Consider the following 24,845-nt stretch of genomic DNA (forward strand, 5'->3'; position numbering starts at 1 on the left):
TCTTTGCACATCTCTTGAATCTTCGCCGAATGATGCCAGGAAGCATTGTCCATAACCATCACAGATATAGGCTCTGGGTATCTGCAGCAGTGATGAAGTAGCTGCGTAACGAAGTCTTGGAACAATTCACTGTCTGTAGACCCTTGATACACTCGCCTTAGTGTGATGCCGTCTTGCGCGGCATATGCCATCTTTTTCCACAACCAAATTTGGTGACCAACCCTAGCGTCGATATCCAGTCCTTCTATCATAACCAAATTCATCAACAAAGAAAAGATGGTAAGATTTATATTTCGAGACCGTTTGAAGATAGAGATTTCGAAGGTCTTCGTTACCTTACTAGGCGATACGACGGATCATCGTTCTCGTCCAACCTATTGATTGTAAGGCCCGACTGGCTGATCTTTCGGATACTACCTTCCCAAATACATCATTCCCAAAGTTTACGAGTTCGCTTCAATACATGTCCGGACGTTCGGTTAGTATGTCACATAAAGCTTTCCGCATGGATTGTGTGATATAGCTATGGGGATCGATGGAGGCTCTGTTCTCACTGGACATTTCGGGTGGTTCTTTTTCGAGCCGGATTCTCTGGACGGCGCGAATGCTACATAAGGCCTTGGACGCGATAACCTTGTTTTCAAGACCTAGTTTTATCATCGACTTGATGTAATCACGCTACACAGGATGCAGTTAGGGCGCCATGGTTGTGTACATAGCCGGGAAAGATTGATAGTAGGTTAGGCAAGGACAGAAAAGGACGGGAGGAAATCAGGGTGGACGACGCACACTTTGTAGTAGTGGGCGGGTGGGCTGCCAAGTGGAGCTGTAACATCCTACTCCCAGCGCTCGCGAACTGTGCTGTTCTCTTTGCACTTATTGTTGTTTACAACCTTACAATTCTCACAACAGCATAAGACGAACGGCCTCAGTGTGCATCACTCTGTAACAGCAAGTACAAAATCAGACGCGTAAACGAGCCTCGATCTTTATCCTATGTTGTCCACGGGCTTGCGGCTAAGTCGACTGGCCCATACCCCGCATTTGCAGCCTTACAATTCTGACTGATCTGCGACGACGGAAATGATGCTAGCTTCAATCCGGAAAGCAACGTCCTCCAGCCAGAAATCGTCTGTTATATGTTAACAGAGCGCTGAGTTGCATGAATCTTAGGCCTTACGATGCGGTTATTACAACGCGACGACGCTGGCAGGTACAGCCTTACCCCGGACCTCGCTTCCGACGATATTCCTTCTTACGCGATCCTTTCCCACACGTGGGGACCAGACGAGGTGGTCTTCGCTGACCTAGCGAAGGCAGAAGATCATTGGCAGCACAAAGCTGGCTACGAAAAGATCAAGTTTTGTGCTGAACAAGCGAGACAGCACGGGTTGCGATACTTCTGGGTCGACACCTGCTGTATAGATAAGTCCGACACTATCGAGCTCCAGACTGCAATCAATAGCATGTTCCGGTGGTATCGGGATGCGGAGAGATGCTACGTTTATCTATCAGATGTCTCCAGCACTGCAGCGTTCGGTGAACAGTATAGCCCGACCGCTTGGGAGCTGGCCTTTCGAAACAGCAGATGGTTCACTCGTGGGTGGACACTTCAAGAGCTCATCGCCCCGAAGTCAGTGGACTTCTATTCGAAGGAAGGATTCTGGCTAGGTAACAAACGATCATTAGAGTCTCAGATACGCAATATCACCGACGTCCCTACGGGTGCTCTCCGCGGTGATCCTTTGTCCGACTTCCCCGTCTTGGAACGAGAGGCATGGGTCCGTAATCGTCAGACCAAATACGAAGAGGACATGGCATACTCGCTCCTCGGGTTATTCGACGTTCACATGCCGCTGATTTACGGCGAAGGGAGAGAGAAAGCACAAAGGCGGCTGCGAGAAGAGGTCCACAAAGCTGTGAAGGGTGAACACCGTTCCAAAGTCTAAAAGCAGGGCACGCTTGGAGACTAACAGCGTTAGGAATCGTCACGAACGACTTCTCCGTTACCTTCAGTCTGTCCGGAGTTCCTGAGGTCCAACATTTCGTCGCAAGAGAGAGGGAGTTGGCAGAGATGCGCAGAACACTAAACTCGGATGGAAGCCGTCGGGTCGTTGTTCTCCACGGTCTTGGTGGCATTGGTAAGACACAGCTCGCCGTCGCATACACAAAGCGGTACCGAGATGAATATTCCGCTATATTCTGGTTAAACATTAAGGACGAAGCCTCTATCCAACAAAGCTTCAGCAAAGTTGCGCGGCAAATCTTGCAGCAACATCCCGATGCTAGCCGTTTATGTGCTCCAAACCTACAGCAGAATCACGAAGAGGTAGCCGATGCTGTCAAGACCTGGCTCAGCCTGCCAGGCAATACTAGGTGGCTTATTGTATACGACAATTATGACAACCCGAAAATAGCCCACCCCACGGATAATGCTGCAATTGATATCCACCGCTATCTTCCCGAAGCGTACCAAGGCTCGATCATCATCACATCACGATCGTCGCAGATCAGTCTAGGTCATTCGATTCGAACGAGAAAGCTTGAGTCAATAGAGGACAGCCTGGAAATCCTCTCGACGACTTCAGGTCGATCCAGCTTGGAACATGGTAAGATTCTCACAGCTAAGCAGAGCTCCCCTAATCATTGCCACAGATATAGATGTTAGAAAGCTTGTGGAGGAACTTGACGGGCTTCCTCTTGCCCTTGCCACGGCTGGAGCATACCTAAGGCGCGTTACAATCGGCTTCGGTGACTATCTTCGCCTTTATAGAGAATCATGGGCAAGACTTCATACAAGTACCCCAAGCCTGGGTTCTTACCAAGATCGCACACTCTGCTCAACGTGGCAGCTCTCATACGAGCAAGTCCAGGAACAAAACCCACTCGCAGCCCATTTACTCCGATGGTGGGCATATTTTGACAACGATGACATATGGTTCGAACTTCTACAGCCTAACGATAAAGATGGTCCGCCGTGGATATACGAGTTGGCTGATGAATTGCAATTTAATTGCGCTATAGGCACACTGCATGACTATGGGCTTGCCGAAATGCACATGTTGACACAAGACCTATTCGGATCACGGAGATACAGCATTCACACCTGCGTACACACTTGGACCATCCACGCATTGAATGAATATTGGGACATCAGTTTAGCTAAGCTTGCGTTAGACTGCGTAGCTGCACGCGTCCCATCACAAGACGAGCCTCAGTTCTGGCTGCTTCAAAGGCGACTTCTATCACATGCGACAAAGTGTTGCGCCACAATTCAAGACAGCGATCAAGACTTATATTGGGCTTTTCACAATCTAGGTTCCTTTACGCCGACCAAGGCAAGCTGCAAGAGGCGGAGGACATGTATCTGCGGGCGCTTCAAGGGAACGAGAAGGCGTGGGGACCCGATCATACGTCAACACTAACACGGTTAACAACCTAGGGAACCTTTACAAAACCAAGGCAAGCTGCAAGAGGCGGAGGACATGTATCTGCGGGCGCTTCAAGGGTACGAGAAGGCATGGGGACCCGATCATACGTCAACACTAGACACGGTTAACAACCTAGGGAACCTTTACAAAAACCAAGGCAAGCTGCAAGAGGCGGAGGACATGTATCTGCGGGCGCTTCAAGGGAGAGAAGGCGTGGGGACCCGATCATACGTCAACACTAGACACGGTTAACAACCTAGGGAACCTTTACGCCGACCAAGGCAAGCTGCAAGAGGCGGAGGACATGTATCTGCGGGCGCTTCAAGGGAGGAGAAGGCGTGGGGACCCGATCATACGTCAACACTAGACACGGTTAACAACCTAGGGAACCTTTACAAAACCAAGGCAAGCTGCAAGAGGCGGAGGACATGTATCTGCGGGCGCTTCAAGGGAAGAGAAGGCGTGGGGACCCGATCATACGTCAACACTAGACACGGTTAACAACCTAGGGAACCTTTACAAACCAAGGCAAGCTGCAAGAGGCGGAGGACATGTATCTGCGGGCGCTTCAAGGGAGAGAAGGCGTGGGGACCCGATCATACGTCAACACTCTCTACGGTTAACAACCTAGGACCTTTACGCCGACCAAGGCAAGCTGCAAGAGGCGGAGGACATGTATCTGCGGGCGCTTCAAGGGAAGGAGAAGGCGTGGGGACCCGATCATACGTCAACACTAGACACGGTTAACAACCTAGGACCTTTACACCAAGGCAAGCTGCAAGAGGCGGAGGACATGTATCTGCGGGCGCTTCAAGGGTACGAGAAGGCGTGGGGACCCGATCATACGTCAACACTAGACACGGTTAACAACCTAGGGAACCTTTACAAAACCAAGGCAAGCTGCAAGAGGCGGAGGACATGTATCTGCGGGCGCTTCAAGGGAAGAGAAGGCGTGGGGACCCGATCATACGTCAACACTCCTACGGTTAACAACCTAGGGAACCTTTACAAAAACCAAGGCAAGCTGCAAGAGGCGGAGGACATGTATCTGCGGGCGCTTCAAGGGTACGAGAAGGCGTGGGGACCCGATCATACGTCAACACTAGACACGGTTAACAACCTAGGGAACCTTTACGCCGACCAAGGCAAGCTGCAAGAGGCGGAGGACATGTATCTGCGGGCGCTTCAAGGGTACGAGAAGGCGTGGGGACCCGATCATACGTCAACACTAACACGGTTAACAACCTAGGGAACCTTTACGCCGACCAAGGCAAGCTGCAAGAGGCGGAGGACATGTATCTGCGGGCGCTTCAAGGGAAGGAGAAGGCGTGGGGACCCGATCATACGTCAACACTAGACACGGTTAACAACCTAGGTCTCCTTTACGCCGACCAAGGCAAGCTGCAAGAGGCGGAGGACATGTATCTGCGGGCGCTTCAAGGGACGAGAAGGCGTGGGGACCCGATCATACGTCAACACTCTCTACGGTTAACAACCTAGGGAACCTTTACGCCGACCAAGGCAAGCTGCAAGAGGCGGAGGACATGTATCTGCGGGCGCTTCAAGGGAAGGAGAAGGCGTGGGGACCCGATCATACGTCAACACTAGACACGGTTAACAACCTAGGGAACCTTTACGCCGACCAAGGCAAGCTGCAAGAGGCGGAGGACATGTATCTGCGGGCGCTTCAAGGGAAGGAGAAGGCGTGGGGACCCGATCATACGTCAACACTCTCACGGTTAACAACCTAGGGAACCTTTACAAAACCAAGGCAAGCTGCAAGAGGCGGAGGACATGTATCTGCGGGCGCTTCAAGGGAAGAGAAGGCGTGGGGACCCGATCATACGTCAACACTCTCTACGGTTAACAACCTAGGACCTTTACGCGACCAAGGCAAGCTGCAAGAGGCGGAGGACATGTATCTGCGGGCGCTTCAAGGGTACGAGAAGGCGTGGGGACCCGATCATACGTCAACACTAGACACGGTTAACAACCTAGGGAACCTTTACGCGACCAAGGCAAGCTGCAAGAGGCGGAGGACATGTATCTGCGGGCGCTTCAAGGGAAGGAGAAGGCGTGGGGACCCGATCATACGTCAACACTAGACACGGTTAACAACCTAGGGAACCTTTACGCCGACCAAGGCAAGCTGCAAGAGGCGGAGGACATGTATCTGCGGGCGCTTCAAGGGAAGGAGAAGGCGTGGGGACCCGATCATACGTCAACACTCTCTACGGTTAACAACCTAGGGACCTTTACCGACCAAGGCAAGCTGCAAGAGGCGGAGGACATGTATCTGCGGGCGCTTCAAGGGAAGGAGAAGGCGTGGGGACCCGATCATACGTCAACACTAACACGGTTAACAACCTAGGGAACCTTTACGCCGACCAAGGCAAGCTGCAAGAGGCGGAGGACATGTATCTGCGGGCGCTTCAAGGGTACGAGAAGGCGTGGGGACCCGATCATACGTCAACACTAGACACGGTTAACAACCTAGGTCCTTTACCGACCAAGGCAAGCTGCAAGAGGCGGAGGACATGTATCTGCGGGCGCTTCAAGGTACGAGAAGGCGTGGGGACCCGATCATACGTCAACACTCTCTACGGTTAACAACCTAGGTCTCCTTTACGCCGACCAAGGCAAGCTGCAAGAGGCGGAGACATGTATCTGCGGGCGCTTCAAGGGAAGGAGAAGGCGTGGGGACCCGATCATACGTCAACACTAGCACGGTTAACAACCTAGGTCCTTTACGCCGACCAAGGCAAGCTGCAAGAGGCGGAGGACATGTATCTGCGGGCGCTTCAAGGGTACGAGAAAACTACAGGTCCACCGAATGATATTAGATATCGGCGAGCAATCAATACTGCACAGAATCTAGGAGCCTTACTATCTGTTCAGGGTAAGGCAGCTGAGGCTAAAAGATTGTATGAACGAGCTTATACCAGTCTTCAAGCACTGCTTGGGCCTTCACATAAAGATACCCAATCGTTGCGGAATACTCTGTTGAATTTGAATGACACACTGTCAGGTAAGTTGGTGCCGTCGAACCTGACCTCCGTAGATCGAGTATTAAACTAGAATACAGGTACGATAACGCCAGCAGGATCTGGCAAATCTAGACGCCGAGATCGACTTAAAAGAGCACTTCGCATCTTCCCATCAAAATAATAACCTCGCAAGAGATGGAAACTCACACAAGGTTAGGGCCGAGGACGGCATGAGGACGACATGAGGCCAAAACCCTTCGGGTTGACGGGAATGCTGGAGGCTGTGACGGATCATTTTCCGTTTTAGCTGTCTATTTCATTGTTCCAAGTCTACGCTGGTGCAGATATGAAAAAGAAGTCCTCAGTCTATTCCAACGAGAAATGCGTTTTGGTTTTCTGGTTCATACAGTAGCAACGGCTTCTCAAGGACAGAAAGGAATTGTCTGTGCTCTAGGAATATGCTACGCACACTAAAGTAATCATTGCTTTATACAGCTGTCGTTGCCAATATAAAACGGGCTGTAGGGTAACATTGCACTATTTAAGAAAAACTTAATTGCCGGGTTACGGCGAGGTGTCGATATGCAAGTAAATTGTTAATGCATACAGTATAGCACTGGGGTAGAAGGGCTAGATTTGACTCTTTAGTGTCATAATGAGATTAATAACGGTACTTAAAGATACAAGCCACTCGCCATGTACTATGGTAAAGCCACAGGTGTCCAAATTAGAATCTATTATCATTTTTATAGAACTAAACCCGCGACACCCATTTCGCCTTTTATGGTTCTTAAATACTATTATTTTTAAAGAATACAGAGGGAAACAACTAACGTAGTCCACAAGCGAACGGGTCACCCAAGCGAACGGGTCACGCCAACTAGCAAAACATGGAATTCAACACGATTTCGCAACCACAACGCCGTAAATCAATTAAAACTACTCAGAATACTCTTGCCCAGATGATTCTATCTCTACCTGACAGGTTCGCGCATTATGCCCGGTCTTCCCGCATACGCCACAGCGCCGTTGCCGTGGCTGGCCACGATTTGATCCAGCGCTATTTCCACGCATTTCCTGCTGTACTTGCTGCGCAACGTCCTTTTGATCTTGGAGATCTTGTACGTCTTGTGAATTAAGTGATCCTCCAAGCCGTACTCGTGTTTTTTTGGCCCTGCGCCGCTTGCTAATTACAGCATTTGCCTCTCGAAGTTCCGCGACCTCAGCTTGGAGTAAAGCCATCTTATGCATAATACTCCGCGCTCCTTTCGAAAACTGATCGATAGCATCGTAAATTGACGTCGGGGAGCTATTTTGATGCCTGGCAATTCGAGATTTAATACATTCGGATTGCGAAGTAGCCTCGGTTGGGTTGTTTGGCGTCCGAGAAGCCCAAGGAAGGGTTTCCCGCGTAGGGGGCCGGGAGGACGTTGGTGTCTGTAATTTCACATCCAGCTTCTCAATAACAATATCTGGGCTTAAAGGCACAAGCCCAGCCCCTTGAAAGCCTGCACGAATATTGCTTTCGGTCAGGCTCTTCTTGAATGCGTCGCAAAATGCCGGAAGAAAGTCCTCCTTTGTGTGAGGTCAAGGACAGTGTGGCTGTGTGGCTGAAATCGCCGAGCGATCGGATAATTGTCGGAGATTGAGCTCCTCAAAATGGGCCAAACGCGCAACACTTAGCTCGGCAGATAGAAGTCAACAAAACACCTCACTTCTTGGAATTGACTTCCGTGTCAGCCCAACCGTAGTCACCTTCCCTGGCACCCAGCCGCACCTATCTTTACACTTTGTGATATGCGAAATCCGGGCTCGGACGAGCTTCTCAATTTGCGAGCCGTAGGCCTTTTTTAACGACGCAAAACATGCCACATCTAGTGGCTGGAGGATATGAGAAGAGTGGGCAGGCATACAAAGTGTAATCTTGTTCTCTTTGCAATATTGCTCAAAGGCGTCGGAATGGTGGCTTTCGTGGCCGTCCAGGATAAGAAGGCGATATACACCCGATTTCCGGCCTTTGGTGTATTTGTCAAAGTGTTTTAGCCAATCTGCGGTCAATTCGTTCGTAGTCCAACCATTTGGGCTCACGGCGATCCTCCAGTCCTTCAGCAACGCGTCGTTTTCGTACCAGGAAGAGAGGTGGTATTGGCCCTTGACAATGATGTATGGCGGGACCGTCCAGCCTTGGGAATTGACGCCCTGGATCACCGTAGCCTATTCCCGATTGCTAGGCTGGGCTAGCTTAGGCTTACCTTTCCTTTCAGAGCTCGTAACAACCATCGATGCGGTGATCTGACCTATCATAAAACCGGTCTCGTCGAAATTGTAGATGTCGGCATCGGCGATCCCATATTTCGCAATTGTATTGCGCACAAGGTCAAACCAGCCTTGAATAACCTCTGGATCTTCGAATAAGGCCCGAGAATAGTCATATTTACGGCTAAATACCGTCTTGAGCTGTGGTTGTCGCTTAACGAAGTTAGAGGCCCATGTAACGAAACCTCTAATAGTCTAGCTGCGTAAACCACTAAAGAGTCTGTAAGGGTTTGTGCTAGTAAGTAAGTCCTGCTGCGGAGTCCTCAAGCAATAATATCGGGGTCTGACGTATGGAGTATAGGGCTCTGGGTAACTGAAGTATTCAAGTAGGGTAACTGGTAATAGAGTCGTCAAGGCAGTTTGCCTCACCAATGGGTTAGATTGATGCTTAGATTGATCACTGAAGTAGAGACTGTCTATCTACGAAATGCCTGGGAGTCCTGTCCCTTATATATCCGTCTCTCCTTCACTGATCCACACTTGGATATGTTGGATATGTAGCGATCCACATATCCACCCCTGTAGGTCACGTGACCTGTCGGTCTTTTCCTTTATCCGATGCGGGGTCCCGTGATCATAGCGTCTGTATCCACCTGGCCTGCCAACGGGCCTGTAATGTTGGTCTAGGGCCAACGGTTCGTAACAAGAACTTCCTCGTAACAAGCCAGACCTCGGCCAAATCTTGGTTTAGACCTTGAACAAATTCCGTGTTTTCTGGGGAAAAAATACCGATGTTAAAGCTTGAGATCACTTGCTCCGGATAGTCAGGTGATGGTTCAACCGGAAGATGGTAGAATATACATTTTGCAACACCTTTAAACTTCAGCCCAGACCCGAACAAGGTGAATCCCCAGGCGGTCGAAAGCATCTTAAGCCTCCTCCATGCTGCGGCCCGGGAGCCCTCGGTCAAGAGATTCGTCTACAACTCGTCCGTTGGCGCTGCGTATTCACCTAAAGGCGGAGTTCCAGTCACTGTGATGGAAGACTCCTGGAATGATGCTGCCTTGGAAAAGGCATGGGTACCGCCGCCGTATGAGCCGAAGCGAGCTCCCTACGTGTACGCGGCAAGCAAAGTAGAGACCGAGAGGGCCATGTTTAAGTTTTTCGGGGACGAAAACCCTGGCTTTAGCGCTAAGTCTGTGAACCCATTCTTGGTATAGAGCCAGCACTGCATAAGCGCTATCTGCAAACCACGGCAGGCTAGAACAGGAACGTCTACAACGGTGAGCCCGGGGATATTCCTTTTGGGTTTCATTACCCTCCTGGTAAGTCTATTTTGACTTTCATGATGGCACCAAGATCAATAGAACTGACTACACATTCTACAAGCATGCCACGTCAATGTCCAAGATGTTGCAACTTTCATGTCGCAGCTGCCTTGGACCCCAACAACAAGGGCGAGCGACTGCTTGCCTGGGCCGGGCTATTCAACGTGAATATGGTGCTAGATATTCCGCGTCGCCGGCATTCAGACCGAAAATTCATCGATGATCTCCCTCCCCAGAAACCGTGCCTGTCAATTATAGGTGATGAGAGTCGCCTGTTCGGGGTTTTGAAGAAGTGGGGAGGGCGGGACAGTTGGATTTCACTGGAACAGGGTCCGCGACGGGATGAATCTTGAACCTTAGGTCTGCATCCACAGGAAGGCGCATAGCATTTCTGCACTTAGTTTTCCTTGACATGGCCACGGCTTCGCTTAATTCTAAGTGAGTGGCTTCAACCATCCTTGTGGTATTTTGAATAGATGATCATAAGTTCCAGAAAGCTCGTGTGTTTATCAGTCCCTACTCACTCGGAGGATCTAGATCTCCAGGCTGGCCAAGATGACAATGCAGTTATTCAGGGTACTTTAACCGTCTGCTACATTTCAGGATGCTATAGTGGCAGGAGCGCCGCTGAAACCCAGCGCATACCGAATAGCGTGGGCGACATATGACTACTACGGCACTCATCATGAACGTATTTAGTCCCGAAAAGAAACCATGCAAGTTCATATTATACATATATCCACAAGTTTTATAGTACATTTGGGTTTTACCGTGCTTGGGTATCGATCGCCATTGTCCTGGGTGTTTCTATTCAAGCTCAAGGCATGTTTTGGCTCTACATAAGCTCTAGTAACAGGCTATTCTAGCACATACGGCCATAGGCTGCAGATAATTCGGGATCCCGTCCGCTCTCCCATAGACAAGTTGCAAACCGCTAGATTAGTAGTTGGGTGGGTGACCACCAGCGAATCCCTAGTGTTGTATGTTTTTGCTATATGTTTGTTTTTCCTCGGTCGTTCGCTAGATATTATAAATATCTGTAGCTATATTTAGTCTCTCTAGTCCTTATCCTTAGTCCTAAGGTTTCGTTTTATAGTATACTTAATTTTAGTCGTGCTGGGATGTGTATCGCCCTTATTATAAGTGTTTCTCTCCGAGCTCAAGGGAGGCTTTAGTTCTACATAAGTTCCACTAATACCAAGCTTTGACACATACGACCATAGGTTACAGAGAACTCGGGATCCCGTCCGCTCTCCTATAGATAAGCTGCAAACCGCTAGATTAGTAGTTGGGTGGGTGACCACCAGCGAATCCCTAGTGTTGTATGTTTTTGCCATATATTTTACTATTATTTTATAACGTGAATGTACACTGAGCTGGCCATGACACCGAGCTGGCCACTTTCATGCGCCAATGCGACCGGCCAACTTAATGTTTGATTTTCTCAACAACCAATTATGGCAAAGTCATACAACGAAGCAGACTTAATGCTAGCCCTTCAAGCTCTCAAAAATGACCAAAAACTTAGTCTCCGACAAGCGGCAACAACGTACCAAGTCCCCCGAAGCACCCTCCAAACGCGTAAAAACGCGCCCGAGGCGCTGTGGTATTTGCAACGGGACTGGGCATAATGCGCGAACTTGTAACATCGCATTGCCATCTTCTGGAGAGGAAGATTCAGAGTAGTTTCAATTGATTTACGGTGTTGTGGTTTTACTATCGTAAAATTTCTATGCGAGGTTATGTAAGGGTGGCCAGCTCGGTGTACATTCACGTTAACGTATATACTTATAGCCTAACTATAGTACTCCGCGCTATCGCTCGCCTTCCGAAGCTATAGGTACGCTAGGTCCAACGATTAGCACAGCTAGATATAGCGATGCTCTCAAAAAAGGCCGAAAAGCCACAACAGCGGAGCTAAGCAAACCCGCCATCAAGGCGAATCTGGGCAAAATTGAACTTGAGTCTCGACATCTTCTCCAAGAGCTTCTGAACTATGGTAGTGAAGGCCGGAATCCGGTGCTTGTCTCAAAGCCAATCACAAGGCTGACACTCAGTCTTTCTCTTTCGATCTGTTATGGCCGGCGGATATATCTTAGCGACCCTTTCACCCACGAGATCATCGAGGTTGAAGACCAGATTCTCAAGTTGCGAAGTATGACGGACAATCTTCAGGACTAAATTTCCTTGTTTTGTATGTGGCCGTTCAACTTGTACTATGGTAAAGCGCTAGAACTACGCACACGTCGCGACGCATACGTTCTTAGACTGAGCCAAGAGATCGAAGCTAAAATCCAGGCCAGAAGACAGCCAGACTGTCTTTATGCCAAGATTAGGGCTTCCTCGACTCACAGTGCAACCCTTCCAATATGAAGGCAAAATTATTCCTGAGGGCACCACAGTCGTGTTAAATACTGAAACGGGGTCAGGCGGTCAGTAGGATATACCTACCACCTAACACGCTGAACAGACGGCTCCAGTACCAACAGATCCCATCTGTTGGTCTTATCAGACGAAGATCGTGGTACTGGTTATAAGAGCGAAGTTATTATACGTCTGGTGCGCGAGTTGGTCGGATGTGCCTCTGATACTCGTATCGTGATAATAGGATCTCGAACGTAAAGATAAGCTGAATAACTAAAATAATTAAATAACTGACTGAAAAGCGAAGGTGAAGATATAGATAAAAAGGAGATGATGATATGAAGATGAGGATGATGATGCGTGAAGATGATAATGATATAAAAAAATGATGACGAAGGATTCATGTCCTGCTCTACCTCTGTGCTTCTTAAAGAAGAGAAAATAAACTTTCTCCTAGCCCCGTAACCTATTTCCCTGATGTCTGGCCTTACCCCGTTACAATACGTTTTCTTGTAACATGGGCAAGTAATCTTCCTGTCCTACTGACTAGAATAAAGCAATGCTGACTTTTATTTGTTATTCCACTCTAGACCCTCAGATATTTAAGGACCCTGAACAATTTCGTCCCGAAAGGTGGCTTGAGGAACCTGACTTGCCCATATTCACTTACGGCTTGGGTTACCATATGTGTGCGGGCTACACTCTTGCGAATCGAGAGTTGTATATATTGTTGGCACGAGTCATCGCCCTGTTCGAAATATGCCCGACCCCAGGCACCAATGCCGATCCCATCAGCGGTTACGCTGATCCCGCCCATGTGACCGTGGCTCCTAAAAACTCAGGACTCTACTTTCGTCCTTGTGGAGACGTCGATATGATAAAGAATGTCTTGGGGCAGGGTCATCTGGATATTATCTAACGTCAGGTATCTTATAGATCTCAGACCTAGTATATAGCAACAGAACTGACTGACGTCAATCAGTCTATTATCCATCATTTTACTCCTTTGGAAGAATGAAAGAAAAAGATTGGATGATGAAAGATAATTGTTTAGCGTATGCGTTCTTTTAGCCGCTGAGCTATATCCCTTCTCTAACCCCAGTGTAATTATAACATATTTCACCCCCATTCCGACACCCTATAAAACAAAACACCACGAATAACACTGCAATTTCAAACAACCACCACAAATTCAATTCTGAACAACTATACAATCGCTTTCGACAGTAGATACATTAGATATTTATGAACCCGAATCATCAACAAGAACTTCATTAGATACTTCCCTCATCCGCCGTACGTCCTCAATCCTTGCGAATTTCGCGTTTGGACTTATTTGCACCTTCTTTTTTTTCCGTGGCTTCATAAGCTCCAATCGCTGTTTCAGGCCCTCAATTTGTAATTCTGCGCTTACTAATAGATAATCCTTCTCATCAAACCCTTTTTCATCTTTCTAAATAGCTGGCGTTGTGTAGTCATGTTAGTTTGTTGGAGTCGATTGAACTCCCTAAACTGGCGCTCTATATCTACGCTCTTCTCTGGCGTTGACCATACAACATTGCCCTCTGAAGACGTCTGGAGCGTTTTCTGGACTTGCTGGGTTGTAATAAGAATGTCTGGACCTTGGTGACGTGTGCGGTTCCTATTTTCAAGCAGAAGAGGGCTAGTAAGGGGCCTAGCGACATTCAGGGGCCATAGACCACTTGTACGCCAACTAGACTTGATATTTTGAGCCGTTAGGGCCCTCTGGCGTGCTCTGGCGTGCTCTGGCGTAACAGCGCATAAAATTCCGCTTGCCAATAGGTGCTGAATCAGTTAATAGGGTGATGCGAGTGCATATGGGGTGTGAATTGTTGTATTGGAAAAGGATGCCAGGTCAGCTATTCTGGCCTGGCAGAGCTCTTTTATAGCTCTTATCTATCTTATCTATAGCTATAGGGTAACCCCCCATGGGGTAACGTATCATAGGGTTAAAAACCCGACCTCCTTGCGATATGCCGTTTTCATAGCTGAGTACACCCCAACATCGAGGGGCTGAAGGACATGAGATGAGTGTGGGGGTAAAAATAATAAGTATATGTTGTTTTGATAGCAAAGAGACATAAAGGTATCAGTTGTGTGACTACCGTGACCATCCAAAATAAGTAAACGAGTGTCTGAAGGGTCCTGAGGAAGCGTAAGGGGTATAAAAACGTCTTCAAGCCATTTGATAGCTATCGTATCGTCTGTCCAGCCCTTGGGGGATGCCTTGAAACGCCAGTCCTTGAAGTCCTGAAGATTTTTATCAGGAACCACTGCTCTTGGACGTCCTTGCCCTTGAAAATAACCAGGGGGGTTAAGGTATTGCCGAGGGCATCCACACATTCCAAAATTGACGTCCACGCCCTCGAACCAGGCTGTTTCTGGTGTATTGCGCGTAAGGTAGCGCTCCCGACAACTAGCCCAGAGCCCCCTTGACCCTCCATAAGGCCATGCTCATCCATATTATACCTGCATTGCGGCTTAATCGCTTGAATTGCAGGAATACGTAATTTTGAAGCAAACCAGGCTTGGATTACCTCGGTAGACGCGCCATTGATACGCTGAGAGTCGATACGGCGTTGCTTTTTTAGTCTTTAGTGCTGGGTGACCCTTTAGAAAGGCTTCCAGCCAATTCTTGCCGAGTGGTTGGTGGTCACCTTTGAGGGATAGGACGCGCTACGCGAGCTCCTTGATTTGCGCGTGCGTTGGGGCTAGTCCAAGGGCTTCCTCGACCAAAACCCAGTTTGCTAAGTGTTTTTCTTGCACTGGAGATAGCCTCTGCTGGCTAGCAGAGGCCTCACGACTTGATTCAGCGCCTTGAAGTCTGTCGATAAGTGTAGTCCTTGGTATACCCCAATCCAGGCCAGCGCGTCGCACAGATTTACCACTTGCGACGTCTAGGACGGCGGCAGCGAGGTCTTCTTTCGTATATGAAGGCATTGATAGCAGATCAGATCGAATACTTGGAATAAAGTCAATTGAAGCAAAAGTGGTTGAGAAATAAAAGGATAATGAAAAAATAATATTAAATACGCCGTAGGTGTTAACCCTCGGTACCTCTACAAGTACTCCCTTAAGGGGCTATAGATGATATAGCGGGCCCTTAAGCCGCGTCGGGCGGTTATACAGGTAAACTTGTAGCCAAACGACTACTAAACCTCCTGTCCCTCCCTAAGTCTGTGCTACAACCCCTGCCTGAACTACCGATAAGTGTGGTAATGTGGCACTTAAATTCGTCCTCAGGGGTGGGATGCTGCTGATGTGCAGAAGATGCTCGACTATTTTTTTTGTCGCGACAAGTCGTAGTATCTGCTAATTGGGGTTCTCGTCGAGCGTATACATCTCAACCATACGCTCAAGTGGATAGACCGTAACGTGGTCTAGACGCTCGCAAGAATCGCGGCGAGAGGGCGTGCTGCGCGCCTTCTATCGTGAGGGGACGGGTTCGCCGACGAGCGTTATCGGATAGGCGAGGTCCGATAAGGGGCCGGATTAACGATTCGAATTCTGGACCGGCTGTCGAGTTATATTCCGCCGACGTAGTGCTTGACGGTCGACTGGCTAGGATGCTCGTAATCCTAAACTGCACCAATCTCCCTATTATCGCTAGGTAGGCGAAGTCAACAAGGTGGGCAGCGCGCCATAAGGGTTGACTAAACCCCCTTGTGTGTCAGCTGCAGGATTCGAACCCGCGACTCGTCACCGACCCAAGTGGGCGAGGCTGAAATCGGGACTTATCTACCAGCGAAGTGACCAACTACACCAGCCGACAAAGGATAATGTAAATAGCGGTGTGGTTATTGTTGGGGTTTACAGGGGTGTCGGAATCGGGGTGAAATATGTTATATTTTATTAACCTCCCCGGTGCGTCTTAGTAACTACCATGTCCTACATCCTTTATGTCATGACCCGCCCAATTGTACGTCTAAATTATTACGTACGGGTACCAGACTGGGTTAATCTGGAGCTGTAGGTCAAAGACTTGTTAACTTGTACAAGAAGGCGCGCACAATGTTCAAGTTGCAATATGCACGGAACATCACATCCGAATTGCGATGGTGATTAGGACATGAAGAATCGTGATGCTGACTTCATGTTCTAATCACCATCGCAACGCTGCGAGTCGACGCCACCATCATTTCCGGCCAGCGCCAAAATGTTGTCGTTCATTCTGATACAAAACAGGCAGTGAGTTTCTACAGCAGCCAGTCACCATCAATTACAAGAGTACTGATGACGCGTACAGAGGTAAGACGCGACTGGCGAAATGGTACGTCCCGTACAGCGACAATGAGAAGATCAAGCTCAAGGGCGAGGTGCGTTCGCCTTCTCTTCCTCATTCCCTCCCCCTCCCTCTTCTTCCTATTATATACCAACTTCTGTTCCAAACAGGTCCACCGCCTAGTCGCGCCCCGGGACCAAAAGTAGCAGTCCAACTTCGTTGAGTTCCGCAACCAAAAGATCGTGTACCGGCGGTACGCGGGACTTTTTTTTTGCGCGTGCGTCGACACCGTCATACTCTCATGCATGGACGTGTGTGCCTCAATGAGCATCAGTGCCATCAGGAAGAAGTAGGTCAGCAGACGTATCAATAGCTACGGGCCAACGGATAGAGACATGCCCGGATTTTGGTGGCGTCTATCACCTAGCAAGGCTCTAACCAACTCCATTATCGTACCCGCTATTCCATCACGGTCTTTCCGGTCGTCTTTAGAGATGGAGGTATCTCGGATTGCCTGTTTGAGAATGTGTCCATGATAACCAAGCAGAATCTGATCCCTAGGATGTGTCTTCATTTTAGTCAAGCGGATCCCTTGTAGGTTGTTCCTCGTTAGCTCTAAGAGTCAGACTCCTCACTATTCGGCGTTTTGCATTCCCGGCCATACCTTCGGATGCGTCAATACTCGACCAATTGCCGAGCATATAAGATGGTAGTACAGCATATGTCGAGATTTAAAACAGGTTTGCTCCGTCGGGTCCCGGCATTTACTTTGGAATCGGTCAGGATGGCCACCAACGGTATTGTCTTCCAAGTATCAGCCAGTCTGCTCTCTATCCATTCCTCGAAATAGTACTCATCGATAGCCACTCATTCCAAAGCCTCAAGGGAGTTGGGGCGCCGCGGCTGGTAGAAGACAGGTGGAGATACATTCCTCATCGAACCGGCGAATTTCGGGTATGGGCTCAGCGACCAGGCCAAAAGGGGCATATTCAGGGATGTCATTTCGGTGCTCTGGAGGATTCAAATACTTCTCACAGCCCGCCTCGGAGCGGCATGAGTCAGGCCTGCGTGCTATTGATGCGGTTGAACGCGTTGTCGTCAGGGTAGAAGAACAGGGGTTATTTGCCCAGACCACCATCATTGCAGGCTATGGATGGAGCCAACACTGTTGAGGGGGCATTGCCTTGATATTATCGGGAGGTCGAATAGGAGCACCCGACCTCAAATTCCTGACTGCCGGTGCTTTGCGCCATAACGGTGGATGGAGGCACTTTCCCTTCCAGCCCTTATCCCACTTTATGAGTGTCAGGTACAAATAGAGGCAGGGGGTCGACAGCGTGGTGGAAAGCTCTCTCTGTACTTCCAGGAATAGGAGAAGGCTGGGTATGTAAGGAGGTGCCCATCCCTCCGTTCAAGACTATCTGCTTGTCTTCCTTTCCTCACAGTCTCCACGAGGACACCAATCAGTCCGTCGCCAATCCTACCTTCTCTACATATTCCCCCGGAGCCATAAAACTTTCATGATGAATAGCCGAGAATACATTACAGCTTTTCGCTGAGTTCATCACTGCGGGCTCCTCCACCGAGAAATTCCCTCGATTAGATATAAGTCAAAGATCACAATGCCGTACAACTTAGGAAACTCATCGCCAACTTTAGTACCCAACCATCGCACGAGCGTTCTACAACAAGGCTCCTGTCATTTCTCAGTTCCTAGCAGAGGAAATCTTCAGACAACTTCAGGGTGCGGTAAGAGTGATGGCGTCTTTGAAAAGTTAGGGACCCCCTAATGTCCTCATCCACAAAGAACAGGAAGAGGAAGATATCAGACTCCGCCTGTCCGATCCACAACTCCGACAAAGGCAGGCAAAATCAAGTAGACAATACACTCCAAACATCTGGAGAAGGGTTAGAACACGACCTATTAGCAAGCAAACCCGACAGCTCGCCCGTTATAACCGAACCGTCCGACTTACGATCCGAATATCTCCTCTTAAAAACGAGGGAGGTGTCGAGGTCGAAGAGGACGTAGCAGGAAATGAGAACTTTGTCACCTTCGAGGAGATACTGGCCGCTAACGACCCACCTCCTACTCTATATCAGTAAACAGGCGCGTCACGCCATGACAATGATGACTATTAATGACGGGGGAAGAGACGATTGGATATTCGAGTACAGCCATATAGGGACCATGGTGAGAGTATGAATATGTTTTATTATACACATTTTACATAGAAATACCTGCATCCATGCTTTTCCTTGCTCTTGAGGAGTTCACCCTTCTTATTTTATTATCTTGCTTTCGGTCATCGTTTGTTGGACCATAGAAGAGTAAACTTCAAATGCCATATAAGCCACCCTTCTCCGTACATTCAGTCAGTCTCGTCGATTAAGCCTTCACGTTCAGCGCAAATCCAGATCTCATGACTCGGACAACAAGGACGATCACTCCAGCTGCAATCGCCGTGACACCCGCGTAAACCCAAAGGCCAGTCCAATTCAACCGATCGCCGGCCCCGAGAGCGGCACCACCACTTGGTCCAGCAGCCAACAATCCAAGGCCGGCAATCGCGAAACCCTGTCCAATTCGTGTGCCAATCATGGACTTGTTCTCCATCAGCAAACGGAAGGCGACAGGTGGCAGCGCGACGACGCCGCCGCTGAACAACTCGGTAACGATCGCCTCGACGATCATTCCCGCCTCGTTGCGCACGCCGAGCAAGCACAAGATCACGACGCCAAGAAGAACCCACAATGGCACTATGGTATTGACCACGCCAATGCGGTCAGCAACCGCGTTCGGTAGGATCTGGCCTAAGATGGACGCAGCATTGAATATGGTGGTAATGTAGAACGCCAGCGACGTGTCAGTGAAGCCGCGGTTCTGCGGGTAGAAGGAGATGTAGAAGAGTAGCATCATGAGTCCGAAAACGATCATGAAGCTGCCGGTGAAGAGAAGCGTGCGGAGGTAACCTCTGTCATAGACAGGACCAGCGATGAGCCCAGTAAGCTGTAGCAGGAAGCTTTGGGTAGAGCCAATCCAACAAATGTCGGCGGAAGAGCGCTGAAAGATCTCGCCGGACTCATAGTAGGTTTGGAAGACGCCAAACGAACTGATCATGCCCCATGTGTTGAAGAAGAGCACGAAGCCCGCGGCGACCTGGAGCCATGCGACGAGTCTACCATCGGGAGGACGTGGAGAGCCGCCGGTGGGAGCTGGAGGGTCTGCCGACTTCTCGAGATCCAGTCCGTTTGCGTGAGCAGTCCAATTCTGCAGATTAATTGGCGGTATCTCATCTCTGAGCTCGTCTTGGCCGACTTGGGAAGCCATATTTACAACGAAGTGGCCTAGTCGGAGGGGGTTGACTTGCTGTGCCGATGGATTTCTAGTTGTCGTTGCTATTGCGCAAATCAGCATGATGTTTCCCGTCGGTAGAGATAATTAACACTTTACATACCTTAGGTATTCACGTGTAGCTCTGTAAAGCCACACTTGTTCGGTACGCCGTTTGGCAGAAATGGTACTTAAGTAAGACCTGTACACCATTGGAGCATGGTAGTTGAAGGTAAGCTGGAGAAAGCAAGAAAACCCTATCAACATACATGATGCAATCTCCAAGATTTCAAGAATTTGTAATGCTTTTCCGGCGAAATGGGTGAGCGCCGAGAATGGTAGTTGTCATAGAGTGAAGCGCATAGGTCGGGACAAAATAACAGGTCGTACCAACAGTTTCGCCCGTGACGGCGGAATTATTAATCGTACCATTGCATCCAACCACGATCCTTCGCAAAGCTCCCAGCCATCTCTCCACCGCTTTGGAAATACAACATCCAGGTCCAGATATCCACTGACGACATGATTGACGACTTAAATGAAGATCCGACTACGGCAGTACCCTCGAACGCCACCATGGACGACTCACTCAACCAAGCTAAGCGGAGGAAGGTTCGCAAAGGGACCCGATCTTTCTGGGAATGTAAAAGGCAGAAGATCAGGTGCATATTTACATCGCCCGATGATGTTACTTGTACCGGCTGCCAACGTCGCCATGCACCATGTATCAGTCAGGAGATGCCAGAAGACTTTTCTCCGGCAAGAAAGGGAAACCGACACCTCGGTCAGCGGATATCAAGAGTTGAAGGCTTCATGAAAGACTTTCTTGCTAGCAAGCATGTTGGTGCGACAAGCCAGGTTGAAGAACAACCATGGCAAGACAACTATGGTGCCCGGGCCACTCACTCCAATAATTCAGAGCCATCGTCAATTTGGGCTCCTCTTACGCCTACAGAGGTATATAATTAACCCCCGAAAATCTTATATTTGATTCCTAATTATCATTCAGAGTCTTGGAGAATTCGCTCCAACCAGCTCAATCTTTACAACGGACGCGCAAGGTGTATCAGGTCAAGCGGAGCTCAAAACCGTCCTTTATCACTTAATTTCAGCCTTTCCAGCTGAAGGGGATGCCAAGATTTTGCTCAGAGAGAGCTTAAAACCGTCTCGCTACACACTCTTGCTCAACACTCAACCTCATAGCAAGCTGACACACGAGAAGCTCGCGGCATCGTACTCTCCAGCTGAGCTTTCCGGTCCTCAGACTCACCCAGTCATTTGGGCCAAACTTATGCTCATCTTTGCAATCACTCTACAAAGTCCATGTGGAGAAAACTTCCCTGGCCTTTCGGAACCACAGAGTGTACTTATGCGTCGCTTGACGACGGCTGCTACGACATGGGTAACAACCAAGGAAGAAAGGCACGGAACAGTCGAGAGTCTAATCTGTATTATGTTAGAGGGCGTATTCCAGGTCAACTCCAGTAATCTTCGCCGGGCCTGGGTTGTTTATCGTAGGGCACTGACAGTTGCCTAGTTGATGGGCCTTCACCGCTCTCCCAGGCCACCACTGAAACTCATTAAGCCAGCGCTAGATGTTGACCCAGAGTTTATGTGATTCCGCATCGTTTACATGGATCGGTAACTCAGTCTGTCAAGACTACAAGCTATATGGCGGAGATAATCTTTGGTATGCAGATATTTATGCATATTCTCGTCGTGGAAAAGGGAGAATTGACTAATCCGAATATGCACTAGTTTTATTCTAATATATTTACCTAGACCTAGGCTATCTTAACTTCACATTTATTATCTCCCGTGAGTGATACTATCTTCACCTAGGGCGGATCCGCTTGCCCTTAGCGGCAAGGAGACTTCTAACAGCGAATCTAAGTCTGCATCCCTGCACCGGTGAATTTTCCCTCGATTTAAAGTATTCAGTCGACGTTTTTCTTTACCTAGCAGTGCACCCTCGACCAGGAATCCCGAACTGCCTGGTTCTGTGATCAGACGCACTGCCATGGTTTGTGCTCGATCTTGCATCGGACGAAGCTGAGTCGGCGCATCTGATTCTTCTCCTCGGGACGTTGTGTCTGCGAATGTTGTGCGCTGCTCATCCGTCTTGAGACCATGGAACAGGAGTGGGAGGACCGAGGATTTCCAGACAGGTCTAGTTTCTCTCTCTTGCCAGCTCAGGCCCACGACGACAACCAGAACACAAAACGTCAGGAACTCTAATGAGACGGGAAGAACGATCCACCGCCAGTCGACATTTGTGCAAACCGTTTGGTTCCAGACAGTTCCAAGGGCATACTCTGGAGCTCTCCAGTTCCCGTCGATGCCCACCGTTCGCAAACGGTTGGTTGCCACAACGGAGACGTTGCGCATGAGTGAATCGACAGTATCAAATGTCGCAAATCCTTTTTTAAATAATGCGTCCAGCCACCAGGCCTCATCGGGGCAACTAACGTGGCTAAGGTTGCTGCTGTAGTTATTAGAATCCCACCAGCATTGTGCTTCGAAGAAACGGTCGCGCATGTATTGAGTTATCCCTTGAGCGAGCACAGAGGACAAGCGATAAACGCACTCCGTCGGTGCTTCTACCACTTCTCCACTCTTCCAGATACTGGTGAAATTTCGTTCATTGATATTTGGGACTTCTGATATGTTCTTCGCATCATAGCGCAGTCCGTCAATAAAGCATGGCTCCTTTAAGGCGCTAGGGTTATCGAATAAACTTGAGTTTCCTTTCATTCTGATGTGCGAGACTGTTGTTTCCTGAAGTATCCCGTTCGTCACTCTGGCCTTGTAGTTCCGCAAGCAGGGGTAGAAGGTGCAATTGACAGCCAATACGGCGAGCGAATTTTCCATGTCTGGAATATAGGGGTAGTCCGACTTCGGGCAGATCCAGTTGTAAAATAAGCCACTATTTCGATCGCCTCCGGCAACCGGGTCTGTCTCGTTGATAGTGCACGGTGCCCATGTAAACGTCAGATAAGTGACCCTCTGGCTAGTTGAATCTTCGCCCCAGAGGGACTCGTACGTCGGCTGTTCGGCTGTTATACTCGACCAGTAGCCTGTGAAAGCAGCAGCTATCGATTGATTATTATTCATGCCCGTAATCGTAAGATTGAGGCCCATTTGGTCTATGTAAGACGCATTCTGACCCGGCCACTGCCGTACAGACGACGTAATGTCGACACACTCATTGCACATCCCGATGGATGAATATGACAACCCTTCTCCCTGGTCTGGAAATGTGCAGTCGCCAGTTGGACAATTAAAATTTAGCCTGCTCGTCCCATCATCGGCAGTTGTAAGTGCGTTGACTAGAGCGCTTTTCATGGGATTTCCAAGTTGGAAAGAGACAGGTCCATGGCTCTGGAACACGTACGCATCTTCAACTGAATCCACGTAGTGTGCGACGGGCACAGTCGCGTTGTAACCAAGCACTGGTACTTTGCACAGAGATGTGCGGATGGCTTGCTGGGTAAAGGAGCCGAAGGCTCCGGACACGACGACGACGAAGGCTGCAATCATTACGAAAGGCCTGGACGTCCATGTTAGCACTGCAATTACGACGATACCGAAGCTTCTCACAGTCGAATATGCGAGAACAGCAAACGCAGCGAGCCCCAAAAGCCACGACTTGCACGGTCTAGCATTTCCAGATCACCCAACGGTCGAATCTTGTCGAACCAAATCCATTTGAGCTGACTAATCACTATCGTAATGAGTCAGCTTTCTAGCTGCCCTCTCATACTCGGAGTAAATTCACCTTCGGCTATCACAACCAGCATCGTTGCTCGGCATATTGTTGAGAGGATTGCAATGAGAGAATTGAGGTTTATGCCTGTAGCCCACTCCGGTTGCGGGATTCCATCGTACGCTCGAAGCACTACGACGATGGCAACCAAAAGCAGCAGAGAACCGAGAAATGACGTTATCTCAGGTATCCAGCTCCGCAAAATCTGGTTGCGTTGGTGATTTCTCTCAGGGGCAATTTCAGACTGAGACCCAAGAGGTCCGCTCTCATCGGGCACCGAAACGGGATTTGGCGAAGGGTTTGTTAGCAATTTCAACTCGTGTGACTCGACTGAATGAATATTTGTCGGCTCGAGGGAAAGTGCTGATACCGCCGGTGAAGTCATATCTAGATTGTCGTTGGGCCTGCTGTGTGTTCAGCTAGTGACTTCTAACGTCATATAACTAAGTGGAAGATGCTCCGTACACGTGTATCGAAAGGGAACTCGGTCTGCATAATTTTACGGTAGTAAGGCTACTGTTTAAAGTACTGTTGCCTAGTTGTTGGAGTAGTACCAAAGCTGAAGTCAGGTCGTACAGCGGTGGCAGGAAGCTTGGCAATGCCCACCTTGCTTATTCAAACATCCATAAGTGTGCGTCAAGTGTCAAATATAAGGGGTCACGTGACCTATCAAGAGTTGCGTGATTACCAGCCACTGGGACTTAGCCAGAAATCCCTCTGCAGAGCAGATCACAGAGAACACACGCAACAATCAATCCATCACACCGAACGGTCACATTACCGTCACATTAAGGTCACATCAAAAGATACGTGAATATATGACACATCGGGCTTGTTGGGTTTAGTTAGAACCTGTGGAATTGGTGGCCTAAGGGCACACGCGAGATACTTTAGTGCCCTTGTGCGGCTCGGACTGTACTTCCCTTCTTTACCTTCATATGCAGCCGGAATGCCAGTAACTGTGGGATTGAGCGCCATATGTGTGCCTGAGGTGGTGCCTGAGGTGGTGCCTAAGGCAGTGAAATCGCTTGTGTAGATAAAAAGGTCGGCACCTGCCTACCTACCTTAGATGTAACTTGTTACACAGCACTCCGAGCAGTCAATATACACATCACACTGCGCATCGAGCATCGTAA

At 49.1% G+C, this 24,845-nt stretch overlaps 7 protein-coding genes across 7 annotated transcripts; 4 read left to right on the forward strand and 3 right to left on the reverse strand.

The window, feature by feature from the left end:
• Nucleotides 1-3,424: 3,424 nt before the first annotated feature.
• On the forward strand, nucleotides 3,425-7,089 carry BCR38DRAFT_225772 (uncharacterized protein). The gene is made up of 5 exons (XM_040854284.1): nucleotides 3,425-3,602; nucleotides 4,716-4,827; nucleotides 4,953-5,092; nucleotides 6,207-6,459; nucleotides 6,517-7,089. The coding sequence occupies exons 1-5, from the start codon at nucleotides 3,486-3,488 to the stop codon at nucleotides 6,597-6,599; spliced, it is 705 nt and encodes a 234-aa protein (XP_040714913.1). The 5' UTR covers nucleotides 3,425-3,485; the 3' UTR covers nucleotides 6,600-7,089.
• Nucleotides 7,090-9,534: 2,445 nt separating this feature from the next.
• Nucleotides 9,535-10,355, forward strand: BCR38DRAFT_345464 (uncharacterized protein; the record flags this gene model as incomplete). Its single annotated transcript, XM_040856183.1, has 2 exons — nucleotides 9,535-9,888; nucleotides 10,005-10,355. Coding segments are annotated over 2 exons (705 nt in total), but the record flags the coding sequence as incomplete, so codon positions are not given.
• A 705-nt stretch (nucleotides 10,356-11,060) lies between these two features.
• On the reverse strand, nucleotides 11,061-11,339 carry BCR38DRAFT_345397 (uncharacterized protein; the record flags this gene model as incomplete). Its single annotated transcript, XM_040856179.1, has 1 exon — nucleotides 11,061-11,339. The coding sequence occupies one exon, from the start codon at nucleotides 11,337-11,339 to the stop codon at nucleotides 11,061-11,063; it is 279 nt and encodes a 92-aa protein (XP_040714915.1).
• Nucleotides 11,340-16,543: 5,204 nt separating this feature from the next.
• BCR38DRAFT_486010 (uncharacterized protein) lies at nucleotides 16,544-18,715 on the forward strand (the record flags this gene model as incomplete). Its single annotated transcript, XM_040863974.1, has 4 exons — nucleotides 16,544-16,575; nucleotides 16,634-16,703; nucleotides 18,269-18,358; nucleotides 18,422-18,715. 4 exons carry the CDS (start codon nucleotides 16,544-16,546, stop codon nucleotides 18,713-18,715), a joined length of 486 nt encoding a protein of 161 aa, XP_040714916.1.
• Nucleotides 18,716-19,034: 319 nt separating this feature from the next.
• BCR38DRAFT_293898 (uncharacterized protein) lies at nucleotides 19,035-19,823 on the reverse strand (the record flags this gene model as incomplete). The annotated part of the gene is made up of 1 exon (XM_040854483.1): nucleotides 19,035-19,823. A coding segment is annotated over one exon (789 nt), but the record flags the coding sequence as incomplete, so codon positions are not given.
• Nucleotides 19,824-20,465: 642 nt separating this feature from the next.
• BCR38DRAFT_516424 (uncharacterized protein) lies at nucleotides 20,466-21,480 on the forward strand (the record flags this gene model as incomplete). Its single annotated transcript, XM_040865098.1, has 2 exons — nucleotides 20,466-20,900; nucleotides 20,953-21,480. 2 exons carry the CDS (start codon nucleotides 20,466-20,468, stop codon nucleotides 21,478-21,480), a joined length of 963 nt encoding a protein of 320 aa, XP_040714918.1.
• Nucleotides 21,481-21,742: 262 nt separating this feature from the next.
• BCR38DRAFT_436349 (uncharacterized protein) lies at nucleotides 21,743-24,376 on the reverse strand. The gene is made up of 3 exons (XM_040860448.1): nucleotides 23,722-24,376; nucleotides 23,544-23,667; nucleotides 21,743-23,493 (listed from the first exon to the last, which is right to left on the reverse strand). The coding sequence occupies exons 1-3, from the start codon at nucleotides 24,092-24,094 to the stop codon at nucleotides 21,753-21,755; spliced, it is 2,238 nt and encodes a 745-aa protein (XP_040714919.1). The 5' UTR covers nucleotides 24,095-24,376; the 3' UTR covers nucleotides 21,743-21,752.
• Between the last annotated feature and the right edge of the window lie 469 nt (nucleotides 24,377-24,845).

The sequence above is a fragment of the Pseudomassariella vexata genome, assembly GCF_002105095.1.
Source record: "Pseudomassariella vexata strain CBS 129021 chromosome Unknown BCR38scaffold_8, whole genome shotgun sequence".
In the NCBI taxonomy this organism is placed as follows: Eukaryota; Fungi; Ascomycota; class Sordariomycetes; order Amphisphaeriales; family Pseudomassariaceae; genus Pseudomassariella; species Pseudomassariella vexata.

Coding starts and splice junctions, on each gene's coding strand:
- BCR38DRAFT_225772 (XM_040854284.1), top strand. CDS start 3,486: ATGTATCTGCGGGCGCTTCAAGGGTACGAGAAGGCATGGGGACCCGAT. Junction 3,603..4,715: donor ACCAAGGCAAGCTGCAAGAG/GCGGAGGACATG, acceptor AAGCTGCAAGAG/GCGGAGGACATGTATCTGCG. Junction 6,460..6,516: donor TTTGAATGACACACTGTCAG/GTAAGTTGGTGC, acceptor ACTAGAATACAG/GTACGATAACGCCAGCAGGA.
- BCR38DRAFT_436349 (XM_040860448.1), bottom strand. CDS start 24,094: ATGACTTCACCGGCGGTATCAGCACTTTCCCTCGAGCCGACAAATATT. Junction 23,668..23,721: donor GCTGGTTGTGATAGCCGAAG/GTGAATTTACTC, acceptor TCATTACGATAG/TGATTAGTCAGCTCAAATGG. Junction 23,494..23,543: donor CTGTTCTCGCATATTCGACT/GTGAGAAGCTTC, acceptor ATGGACGTCCAG/GCCTTTCGTAATGATTGCAG.